Source organism: Epinephelus lanceolatus, chromosome 2, assembly GCF_041903045.1.
Source record: "Epinephelus lanceolatus isolate andai-2023 chromosome 2, ASM4190304v1, whole genome shotgun sequence".
In the NCBI taxonomy this organism is placed as follows: Eukaryota; Metazoa; Chordata; class Actinopteri; order Perciformes; family Serranidae; genus Epinephelus; species Epinephelus lanceolatus.
In genome coordinates, this window is record NC_135735.1 from 33,048,358 (window position 1) to 33,060,691 (window position 12,334).

The 12,334-nt window shown below is 39.5% G+C and overlaps 1 protein-coding gene and 1 pseudogene across 1 annotated transcript; both read left to right on the forward strand.

Moving 5' to 3' along the window:
• The first annotated feature begins 94 nt into the window (after window positions 1-94).
• Window positions 95-9,577, forward strand: LOC117258700 (leukotriene B4 receptor 1). Its single transcript, XM_033629801.2, has 2 exons — window positions 95-214; window positions 7,344-9,577. Exon 2 carries the CDS (start codon window positions 7,373-7,375, stop codon window positions 8,456-8,458), a length of 1,086 nt encoding a protein of 361 aa, XP_033485692.1. The 5' UTR covers window positions 95-214; window positions 7,344-7,372; the 3' UTR covers window positions 8,459-9,577.
• LOC117260094 (atypical chemokine receptor 3-like) lies at window positions 3,779-5,096 on the forward strand (annotated as a pseudogene).
• Window positions 9,578-12,334: the final 2,757 nt, after the last annotated feature.

Below are 12,334 nucleotides of genomic sequence, written 5' to 3' on the forward strand. Positions count from 1 at the left end.
TACTGTTTCCTTCTCTATTTCTCAAAATACTCACTATTTTTATGTAAATTACCTTATTTCCTGTTCCCAATGCTGTTGGCACAACTCATCAGTACATGTACTAAAGATATTTGAAGTTTGTTCTCATATCTCAACTCTGTGACCAAGAGCTGCAACTGCAGAGTCTTTGCTTCCTCCTGTTGGATCTTCTGATTCATCGGTAAAAACCTACACTGTATGTATATTTACATTCTTTACATATTCTTTACATATATACAAGCATATATACAAGATGAAAGCTGAAGTGTTTGGGGCACCATTATCTGCTCAGATTCAACCAAATGCTTCAAAACTCATTGGACGATGCTTCACAGTGCAGATGGACATTGACCTGAAGCATACTGCAAAAGCAACCAAAGACATTTTTAAGGCAAAGAAGTGGAATGTTCTGCAATGGCCAAGTCATATCATCTGACCTGAATCCAATTGAGCATGCGTTTCTCTTGCTGAAGCCAAAACTGAGGGCAAAACACCCAAAACACAAGCAGGAAGTGCAGACGGCTGCAGTAAAGGGCTGGCAGAGCATCACCAGGGAAGAAACCCAGCATCTGATGATGCCTATGTGTCCAACACTTGAGGCAGTCATTGACTGTAAAGGATTTGCAACCAAGTATTAAAACTGACTGTTTAATTGATGATTATGTTAGTTTGTCCAAATACTTATGAGCCCTTAAAGTTGGGGAACTGTGTGAAGAAATGGTTGTAATTCCTACACGGTTCATACTACATTTTTGAAAAAAGCCTTAAATGAAAGCTGAGAGTCTGCACTTTAAGCAGGTATTCATTGTTTCATTTAAAACCCATTGTGGTGGTGTACAGAGCCAAAAATGATGACAACAATGATGTATCATTGTCCAAATAATTATGGACCTGACTGTATATCTTATTAAGAAGTTGATAAGTACAAACAAACAGAGCACATCCTCAGGTCTTATGCATCAAGTAGCCTCTGTCTCAGGTTAAGTGCTCTGTAACTCTTTTGGTCCATTTATTATCGCAAAAGTCAGTTCCTTTGATGCAAAGCTGCCTCAACCTAGGAGAGACCTTGGAGCACAGATTGTCTTCTTTAACCATTGATCTCAGAGAATTTGGCTTTTATCAGTCTACATTACTTATATCATTATAAAACTCACTCATTAAAGGAACAGTCTCACCCACAGGTGGTTTGCTATCCTCAGAATCAGAATCCAGTTTACTGCCAAGTAGGTTTTCACATGCATGGAATTTGCAAGAGTATTGGTGCACAACATAAACATGTTAAGAGAAAATGAAATTAACAAGAACAGCAAGTATTGTAAAAAGCTACAATATATCTGAATAAAAATGAAAGAGCTGTGCAGAAGTAGCAACAGAAGCAATCGTTGTTGAGTTATACTTTAACATTTACAGTGAAATTATTACTGTAAATCAGCTAGAGCTAGATGAAGCACTAATATCCATTTTGGCAAACCATAAACTGTTATGGCAGCTGGGGCATAGGTTACTTTCTACAACAACAGTAAATGCTAAAATTGAAACTGAAACATTGTCAGCTTCTGTATGTCTACCCTTAGTCTATAGTATAAGATCAGAACCATGTAAATGGAGGGAGCCTATTAGCAAATTAACTATACTTCAGACATTTCTTTGACTATTTATACAATACATGATTATTGTCAAAGACAGTGGAGGATATAAAATATTGAATACAGTGCTCTGTCCTCAGAAATAATTCTGACTTTATCAAGGAAAAGTCAAGTGATGGTAATAATTAACTATTCAAATGGTTGCCATCCCTGCAACAGATGGAGCTGACTTAGGGTCCAAAGATAAGGTTTGTAGGAGTGCGTTGTTACAAAAGCAAATGAAAAGGTTGATTAGGGAGAATGAGGACAGTAAGGGAATATAAGGACACTCACTCAGCTTTTTATTTGCCATCTCAGAGATACTGCAAATACATGAGTCATGTAAAAATTAGATTTATTTAAAAAAATGTTTGGGACAAAAAGAAAATGATTCCTGTGATCTTTTCAGCTCAACTGGACTGTTGCAGTAGGTATCGTGTGGTCAGTCCATTGTTGTTTTCCGTTATGCCTGATGATGTTTATTTCTCACACAGGTGGTTATATGATGGCCAGTGTCTGTGGGTGGTGAGCATGCTTTTTTACAAGAAGCAACTCAGTGTGTTATATCAATGATTATTGCACAGAGGCATATAGTGTTCAGCAGTTACAGTCTCTTCTCTTTATGATGATGGTGGCACAAATGCAGAGGATGCTGGATCTCAGCCATCCCAAAACTTAAAAAAAGGAGCAGTTGAAGCTGAAGTAAGAAAGTTGAGGTTTAGCTGGTGATTTGGGGAAAGGAACAACAAAAGACCTTTGACTTTTTTATTAGCCATGTAAAGTAGATCACTGCAAGCAATCAAATATATATATATATATGCCTGCAGTCTTGCTGATATACTCTGTTATATATAAGTAATGAAGTTGCTTACCAAACCATGGTCACAAAAGGAAACAAAAAGGGTTGAAACTCCAGCAACATCTTTGGTATTTAGAACAACTTTATTGTAACATCAATGTTTTGGCTTGTGGCCCTTATCAGGAATGTCACAAACCAAGCTGTGCCAGAAGCCCTCACATTGCTTCCACAGAGGAGAAAGGGGAAAGTTCTTTGGGATAAAGTTTTGATTTATTTCTCTTTTCTTTTACCTCAGTGGCAGGTGATGTTGTTTGAGAAACCCTAACCTTGCTTCCACAGTGGAGAAACAAAAAGTTCTTTGAAGTAACAGTAAATCAGCTGTCTTTATATTTCAGAATCAGAAAAGGATTTATTGTTAAGTATGTTTTCACTCACAAGGAATTTGCTTTGGTTTTTGGTGCATGCATTAATAAGAATCAGAATCAGAATCAGCTTTATTCGCCAATGTACCAGAAATGACATAGGTACACAAATTTAGGCAAAAACATACAGAATATACAATATACCATAAATATACAGCTATACATTAAATATAAAAAAATATTTTAAAAAATATTATTATTATTTATTTATTTTTTTTAAATATATACAATATTCAAGGATGGAGTCTTGTTTGACCTGACACCTTGTGACTATTTAGGAGTTCATCAGAGCGACAGCCTGGGGGAAGAAATTGTCTTTGTGACAGGTGGTTTTAGCGAACAGTGCTCTGTAGCGCCTACCAGAGGGGAGGAGTTCCGGGTGTGAGGGGTATACAGTGATGTTTCCTGCCTGTTTCCTGACCCTTGACCAGTACAGGTCCTCGATGGAGGGAAGATCAGTCCCAATAATCCTCTCTGCACACCTGATTGTCCTTTTCAGTCTGTTCCTGTCCAGTTTGGTGGCAGATCCAAACCAGACGGTGATGGATGTGCAGAGAACAGACTGGATTATGGCTGTGTAGAACAAGATCAGCGGTTCCTGAGGCAGGTTGAGCTTCCTGAGCTGTCGCAGGAAGTAAAGCCTCTGCTGGGCCTTTTTCCGGACAGTGTCTATGTGGGAGGTCCACTTCAAGTCCCGAGAGATTGTGGTATCAAGAAACCTGAAGGTGTCCACAGTAGACACTGTGCTGTTGAGGATGGTGAGGCGGGGCAGTGTTGGGGGGCTTCTTCTGAAGTCCACTGTCATCTCCACAGTCTTGAGTGGGTTCAGCTCCAGGTGGTTCTGACTGCACCAGAGGACCAGCTGCGCCATCTCCTGTCTGTATGCAGGCTCATCACAGTCCCGGATTAGACCGATGAACATACAGTAAACATATTAAGAGGTATAAAAATAAGGCAAAGTACTTCAACACTGAAAAACACACAGCAAGCGGGATCCTGGTTTAAATCCAGGGTGGGGAGTCCAAACCCCACGGAAGGGGAGCCCCCCCGTGTGGAGTCTGCATGCTCTCCCTGTGTCAGCGTGGGCTCTCTCCAGGTACTAGTTTCCCCCCACAGTCCAAATGTGGAGCCCAGGAAGCTAAAGGACTCCACAGCGTTGACTGGGGAGTCACACAAGGCAATTGGCTGACAGGCTGCATCAACGAGGGCCACAAGCTGAAACATGTACTTATTCTGAAGTTGTGCCAGAGAGCCTTGCTGTGCTTCCACAGAGGAGAAAACGAAAGGTCTTTGGAATAGCCTGGCTGTTGCAGACCTGCTGGTCCTCATCACCCTGCCTCTGTGGATCTACTCCCTGGCCCACTACTGGGTGTTTGGGGAAGCCTCCTGCAAAGCCATGGTGCTCATGATCAACGCCTGTATGTACAGCAGCGTTTTCCTCATTACCTTCATGAGTGTGGAGCGCTTTGTGGCCGTGCGATATCCTTTTGCCTCAGGTGGCTGGAAGAGGAAAAAAGCACTGAATAAAGTTTTGCTGGCTCTGTGGACTGCAGCGTTCTTGTTCAGCATACCTGTCATCCCAACTCAGGTCGTAGACAGTAGTAGTTCCTTTTATCATTTTTAGTACCTAATACTGTCTAGTAGCTGCCCAGCTCAGGTAAATGAGTTTCAACTTCAAACAGAAATCTATAGTTCTTGTGCACGCTATGGTGATAGCCTTCTCAGTGTGCCGGCTGCCTTACTATATCAGCAACATTATTGATGTGGGCAGGCACAGAATATGAATGTGTGCCACAGAGTGTTGTCTTTAGCTCTAGTGCACTTGTTTTCATCAGCAGTTCAGTGAATCCTGTGTTATATGCCCTCTTCAAGAGGATCTTACAAGGGAGTCTGGAGAAGTCCTGACTGGTCAGGCTGTTCCAGGAAATGGCCACTCACACCAACAAACTGAAGGGGCTGGTAGTACAACCGCAGACTGGCCAGAGGGCAGCAAATACACAGGTAGTGCTGATATCTGGCTCTGATGAAAAGCTGACTCCCCGGAACTGTGATGATAGAAAGTGTCCCGTTTGTTTGAGTATTGTGATTCATATCATTAACACAAACCCTCCTATCTTTGTTTCACATTTACCCTCAGGTGTCAGTGAAAGCTAACATATGAGGACAATCTTTATGTGTTTCTCAATTTTGATTATATTTATTGCTGCATAATAAAAGATAGAATAAAAAACTTTGAAATTAAATAGGTTCCTGTATTGTGTAATGTGTTTTGTGTCATACGGTTTCTGACTTGAAAAATGAAATGAATTACCTCTGGGTCAGTGCTCTTGGAAGCTGCTACAACGATTTAATTTTCTGATTATTAAAACTCGATTAGTTTATCATTGTCTTTTATTTAACACAGAACAACTTATTGCCTCTTTGGGGAAAGTATGACCTGGTAATGACAGTAAAGCTTAAAAAAGGCCAAAATATCACTGTAGTATATGGTTAATTAAAAATTATTAAAAATTCCCTCTAAACAATACTGTAATATTACATACTTAATGTGGAGCAGTTATTCTCCTTTACCAGCGAGTAAGTGGGCAAATGATTGCAAACCAATTTTACTTAAATTTATTTTCTTTTTTATTCAGTTCAGTTCAATTGAATTCAGTTCAGTCCAGTTCAATTAAGTTCAGTTTAGTTCAATATTCAATTCAATTCATTTCAGTTGAATTCAGTTCAGTTCAATTGAATTCAGTTCAATCCAATTAAATTAAGTTCATTTCAGTTAGTCAGTTCAATTTGATATTCAATTCAGTTCAATTGAGTTCAGTTCAGTTCATTTTGTTATTTAGTTCAATTGAGTTCAGTTCAGTTCATTTTGATATTCAGTTCAATTCAGTTCAGTTCAGTTCAATTCGATATTCAATTCAGTTCAATTCAATTCAGTTCACTTCAATTCAATTCCGTTCAGTTCAGTTCAATTCGATATTCAATTCAGTTCAATTCAATTCAATTCAGTTCAATTCAATTCAGTTCAGTTCAATTCGATATTCAATTCAGTTCAGTTCATTTCAATTCAATATTCAATTCAGTTCAATTCAATTCAGTTCAATTCAATTCAGTTCAGTTCAGTTCAGTTCAATTCGATATTCAGTTCAGTTCATTTCATTTCAATTCAATATTCAGTTCAGTTCAATTGAATTCAGTTCAGTTCAGTTCAATTCGATATTCAATTCAGTTCAGTTCATTTCAATTCAATATTCAATTCAGTTCAATTCAATTCAGTTCAGTTCAGTTCAGTTCAGTTCAGTTCAATTCGATATTCAGTTCAGTTCAGTTCAGTTCATTTCAATTCAATATTCAATTCACTTCAATTGAATTCAGTTCAGTTCAGTTCAGTTCAATTCGATATTCAGTTCAGTTCAGTTCATTTCAATTCAATATTCAATTCAGTTCAATTCAATTCAATTCAATTCAGTTCAGTTCAGTTCAATTCGATATTCAATTCAGTTCAGTTCAATTCAGTTCAATTCAACTCAGTTCAGTTCAATTCAATATTCAGTTCAGTTCAATTCAATTCAATTCAGTTCAGTTCAATTCGATATTCAATTCAGTTCAGTTTATTTCAATTCTCTATTAAATTCAGTTCAATTCAATTCAGTTCAGTTCAGTTCGATATTCAATTCAGTTCAATTCAATTTGATATTCAGTGCAGTTCACTTCAGTTCAATTCAGTTCAGTTCAACTGCTTGCAGTTCAGTTCAGCATTGGATTGTATATTGTATGAGATTTTCCCTGATGTCTCCCCCCTCTGAGGCAAACAGGACATTAACACACTCTCTAAGAACATGTTGGAGATCATTTATTTAATGGAAGAGTATATTTGAATGTTTCTCTAATGCCTTTGAGAAGAACTGGGAACCTAACCCACTAGTTGCTGCCCCAGGTGCCACGAGTGTGTTACCTTTGGCAGACAAGCATATATTATGTGGAATAGAGAGCTGATGAATGTATTGTAAGGTTTGCAAAACAGATTAAAATATGTGTCATAATTTGGAGCCCTGTACTAGAGTATCTCAAGGATAGTGAATTATAAAGGTCTAACCTAGTAGCGGTATACCCTCTATCACTGCGTATATGTATTTCGTTTTACTAGTAATGCTGAAGTCCTAGGAGTTGTTTTTTGTGTTTCTACCTGTAAAGATATTTATGGCTGAGCTGTTGCAATTATGTACTGACCATTTGTTCATTGAAAATCCTAAAATAAAGGGGGAGTTATGGAGTTTTTCCCGCATTTCCTTTTCTTTATTTGAAACTCTTATAATATATTTTATACGTGACCTGAGGTGAAAAAATGGACCAATGACACATGCATGAATCACCTCTCTGCATCTCAAATAGCCCTGTGAGGAAACCCCTTTCCTGTGCTGTCTATGTGTAAAGGGAAGTATAGACTTGCTTGTACAGCACTTTGTTTTTCTTTTCATGCAGACGCCACTGTCAGCACATACACTTGCAGCATGAACCACTCAGCTGTGTTGTCGCCTTCAGAGGAAATGGCCCCTGAGGAGTTTGACGGCGGGACAGTGGTGGCTTGTGTGATCCTGGGCCTGTCATTCTTAGTAGGAGCTCCTGGGAACCTGCTGGTGATCTGGACTATCCTGAGACACGTCAAGCAGTGTTCTCACACTGTGGTGCTCATCCTGCACCTGGCTGTTGCAGACCTGCTGGTCCTCATCACCCTGCCTCTGTGGATCTACTCCCTGGCCCACTACTGGGTGTTTGGGGAAGTCTCCTGCAAAGCCATGGTGTTCATGATCAACGCCTGTATGTACAGCAGCGTTTTCCTCATTACCCTCATGAGTGTGGAGCGCTTTGTGGCTGTGCGATATCCTTTTGCCTCAGCTGGCTGGAAGAGGAAAAAAGCACTGAATAAAGTTTTGCTGGCTCTGTGGACTGCAGCGTTCTTGTTCAGCATACCTGTCATCCCAACTCAGGTCGTAGGGACAGATTCTGGTGAGGAGCATTGTCTGTATCGGCAGTACTCTTCTTTGACCCAGGAGCTGGTGTGTGTGCTGCTCGAGACACTGGTGGGCTACATAATACCCTTCTCCATCCTCGTGGTCTGCTATGGCTGTCTGTGTAGCCGGATTACTCAGATGACCTTTAAGTCCAAGCGCAAGTCCACAGTCCTGATTGCCAGTGTAGTGGTTGTGTTTGCCATCTGTTGGACACCTCATCACATAGGAAATATCCTCTCACTCATCATCCTGGCCACTGAGGACTCCCTCCCTGTTGTAGCAGACAATCTGGAGAGCGCCAGGAGCACCATGACCTTCATCGCTGGGGCCATGGTGTTCATCAGCAGCACTGTTAACCCCATCCTTTACATGTATGCGGCCCGCTCCTTCAGGAGCTCCCTGCGTGACACCGGCATCCAGAAGCTCTTCCACCATATCTCCAGCACCTCCCCAGGTGAGGGCACTAAAGAGTTGTCCTTTGTGACCAAGAGACAGAGCAATCAGACCAACAGCTCTCAGTGTCTGACTGAGCCAAAAGACCAAATGGACATCTTGATAAAAATGTGTGAAAATAATCCATCCTGATATTGAAAATGTATGGAGTGTCAGTGCTGTGTAGATATGCATGTGTATACTGTATACAATATTTCTTTGTGACATAAATTTAGCCTGAAATGAAGCTCATTTCGTACGAAATTACAACACAGATAAACAGGAAGTCTGAGTTTACTTGTGCAACTCTGTAAATTACCTTTTTAACATGTCTCTTTTTTTAAATAGTGAACATATATTTATGAATATGTTATATATTATGTACTTTATTCCATATAGTGTTCATAAATAGTACAATAAATAATTCTATGAAACATGTCTCAATGTAAAGTCTTTGTTTACAAACCGTTTAATTATTTTATTAAAGCCAACAAAGGGAGATGATATTGATCATGTTATTAATCAGATCAGATCAATCAGATTTTTTTTTTTTTTAATTGCCTGTAAGCGTGGGAACATGATTAGACAGAGCTCAGTGGGTTTTCATCTGGTCATCCTGTGGTTGCGTTTGCCACAAAGAAGTATCTCACTTTGTCTGTAAGAACGTGTCTATCTTGCTGTCGCTCTCTGTGTTGGGAAACTGTAACATCTCTACAGTCTGATTATGAACTCATGTTACAAAACTGTTGCTGTGTTTTCTTAATAGAACCCATAGTGTATGACTATTGTAAAAAAAATGTTTGTTTGTTTTTTTTTTTTTACTCATGACAAACTAGCTAACAATTGTCCTGGTATCCCACTACAGACAACAGTCATGCGTCCAACTTCCTCTCAATGAAAAGATTGCAAAATGAAAAACTGCATGTTCCGTTTGTTGGGCAGCAAAAAGCGGAATCGTGTCTTAATGTTTGTCACAGTTTTATAAAACTTAGACTCGTACTTCTGAGCGTGAGAGTTCAGCGTCAGCTTATTTTATGATATTTTTAAATGAGTATGTCCATCAGATATTTATAATACACATGGTATATTAGGATTGTATGTTACCATGACTACAAAGAAATTGGTCTAACCAGCTGGCACAACCAGCAGATGGCAGTGTGTTTTTAACAGTTTTTTGACATTATTTCAGTGTAGCACCATAATAATGATAATAATTTTATTTACCTACTCCATTGTATGTCTATTTTTTTTCTATAAAGGGAATGATCATGATGAGAGTCTTTCCTTCAGTGCTGCTTTGATCCATACACTTTACACACATTTATAGCCTTTGTGTTGACACAGTGGAAAGTGGAAGGAGCCATTTTCATTAAACTTTCAATGAAAGATGAAAAAAATAGTGCTGAAATTTTAGAATTTCACTCTGCGTCTGACTCTTTCACTATAGTTCCACTTTTACTAGACTCAAAACTATCTGAGATTCCATACCAATGAATTTCCCACGGGGTGTCATTTGTATGTTGTGTCAAACACCATGAGATGAAGTTGAATAAACACACTGTGCCAGTGCTCATCACCTTGGAGACTTTAAACATTAGTGAATCAGGATTATTTTAACCATGACAGTGGAAAATTACAGAGGGCAAAGGGTGTGACACAAACATACGAGTCAGACGAGATCACACAAGAAAGCATAGCTGACTGTGAGACACTCTAGACCTTTTCTCACAGAATGAGGAAGCAGCGTGTATGAGACAACATCAGCAGTGTGGTATGTGCTTAATGTAGCCACTGCCTTGCATTATGAGTATATTCCTGCATTATGTACTGTACTTTTTAAGTGAGTATACACTTAATAAAATATTGTTGCATAGTGAAAAATGTCAGCACACATACATCCTTCATATTTGACATTCTGTAAACTGACCACTTTTTACCTTTAAAATCTGCCTCATGTGAGCAAATACATTTTTTTTTTGTATTCAAATTACTTTAATCACTTTTATTGTAACCCACTCTCCCCCCAGCTAGCAGTACACCACAGGACAGGACCTGCCAAAGGGGTAACTGAGCCATGAATCTTGGCTATCCCCAAAGTTCACTGATACCACAGCTGACACCAAAGCAAAGTGTTTTTCTGGGTACGGTGGTGGCTCGTATATTCCCTTTTCAGCTGTACAACTTTTTTTTCACCAGTTACACCTGCACGTCATTTGGGAGCCACAGACAGACAACCTGTACGCCGTCTGATGTCATGAAGATAAATGCTCTTTGCTGTTGTCTAGGATTTCAGCTCTAGTGTTTTCCAGTGTATCCCTGAACTTATCAGACTGGTTCAGCTGGTGAGAATGATTCCACATGAGGAAGGAGACACTGAGCATTACTCTTGAGATGGGGGGATTTAAATGAGTGAAAGGAGGTGACGAGACAAAAAGCCTTGCATTCACTAGTGTGCTGGCCCATAGCAAGCAGAGATGGGAGTGTCAGGAGCAACAAGACATAACATTCTGGGAACCAGGCCAGAGACTGGTGAAAACTCAACAGGCCAGCCAAGACCCGTGAAGTTATTAAAAACTCTCCATTGTATATTTTTGCTCTTGTAAGTGCCAGATTCAATTTCAATGTGAGAGCTGCTCATAGATGAAAACATAGCCACACAAGAGTGTAAGACTTCATACATGTTACCAGAAAATAATGTACAGTGACAGTTAGTTATATCCCATGTCACAGTGTGAATGTGGAGAAGCACAGCAGCATGGATTTTGACAGGATGAATAAGAATCACAGGTTGAGAAACAACAAAAAAATGCTACTTTCCATTATCTACAGGCTGATTCATACTGTTGCCTCTGTCTCTCTATCTGCATGTGTCTGCCTGTGTGTTTGTTTCTCGTTCTTTTCTTCCTTTCCTTCTGTCCTTCCTGCATTCACTTCTACCTTCACCTAAAACTACCTTGTTACCTCGAATTACCTTGAAGCTACCTTGAACAAACTAAGTAAATGTAAATTAAGGTAAATTTTCCCAATGATGGCACCACAGGCCCACGTACCCAAAGTGTCAGACACACCCCTGGCCTTCATCTGGAAAATGTCATTCAAATTACTGACCAACAAGAGACTCAAAATTAGCACAAAGAGGTGCAAAGAAACTGCAAAGAGCCACAAAGTAACTACAAAAATGGGCAAACCACAAAAAAGAGATACAACATGACTACAAAGAGACACACAACTACCTCAGAGAAACACAAAGCCACAAAGAGATACAAAACAACAACAAAGATGAGGCAGAACCACCACAAAGTCTGTGTGTCTTGCTCCTACATAGGAAAGGTAATGGGGCCTTTTGCATATCTGTGCCCAGGGGGCCTACTGACTCATAATCCACCTATGCTGATATGTTGCAGGTGTACATTGCTGCATCTGCATAGCATCAGTGAAAACTTAAGGAAACAGATTGTTTCCAACTCATCCTAGTCACAGATCACCTTAGAACAGTGGTTCTCATATATGGTGTGCTGTGATGCCATTCCAGGTGTGCCATGGGATTTTGTGATAACCACACATTATTATAGCAATATCCAACTGATTTTTTAATTGATTGTATCAGTATGTTGAACGCACCCATTTCACAATAAACAGGCAAACTCTAGCTAAAAAATGTTATTTAATTGAATTTGATTTAAAAAAAAAAAAAAAACCTTACAGGGAACCTATTTGTTGCGGTTTGTGTGTGGGAATTGTACTTGTGTGACACATCAGAAGCCCTGATTGGCAGCCAGTGTAAAAGATGATAACATTTCAAAGGAGAAAGCTGTGAGTGGGACAGTGGATTGCATTACTGTTCAGAGCAAATTACAACAAAGCACCAGCATGGACGACCTACTGCTGAAAGAAAAGAGAAAAACCAAAACTGTCAGTAGACAGCAACACAAAAGCCACCTGTCTTCTTTTTATTTCTATTCACTGTCTTATGTCGTGATGAGAGTGATAACACATGTCATAGAAGCTATTGTGGACAGATGGAAATAT

Bases quoted from the DNA above. Each gene is read 5' to 3' on its own strand.
- LOC117258700 (XM_033629801.2), top strand. From the start codon at position 7,373: ATGAACCACTCAGCTGTGTTGTCGCCTTCAGAGGAAATGGCCCCTGAG.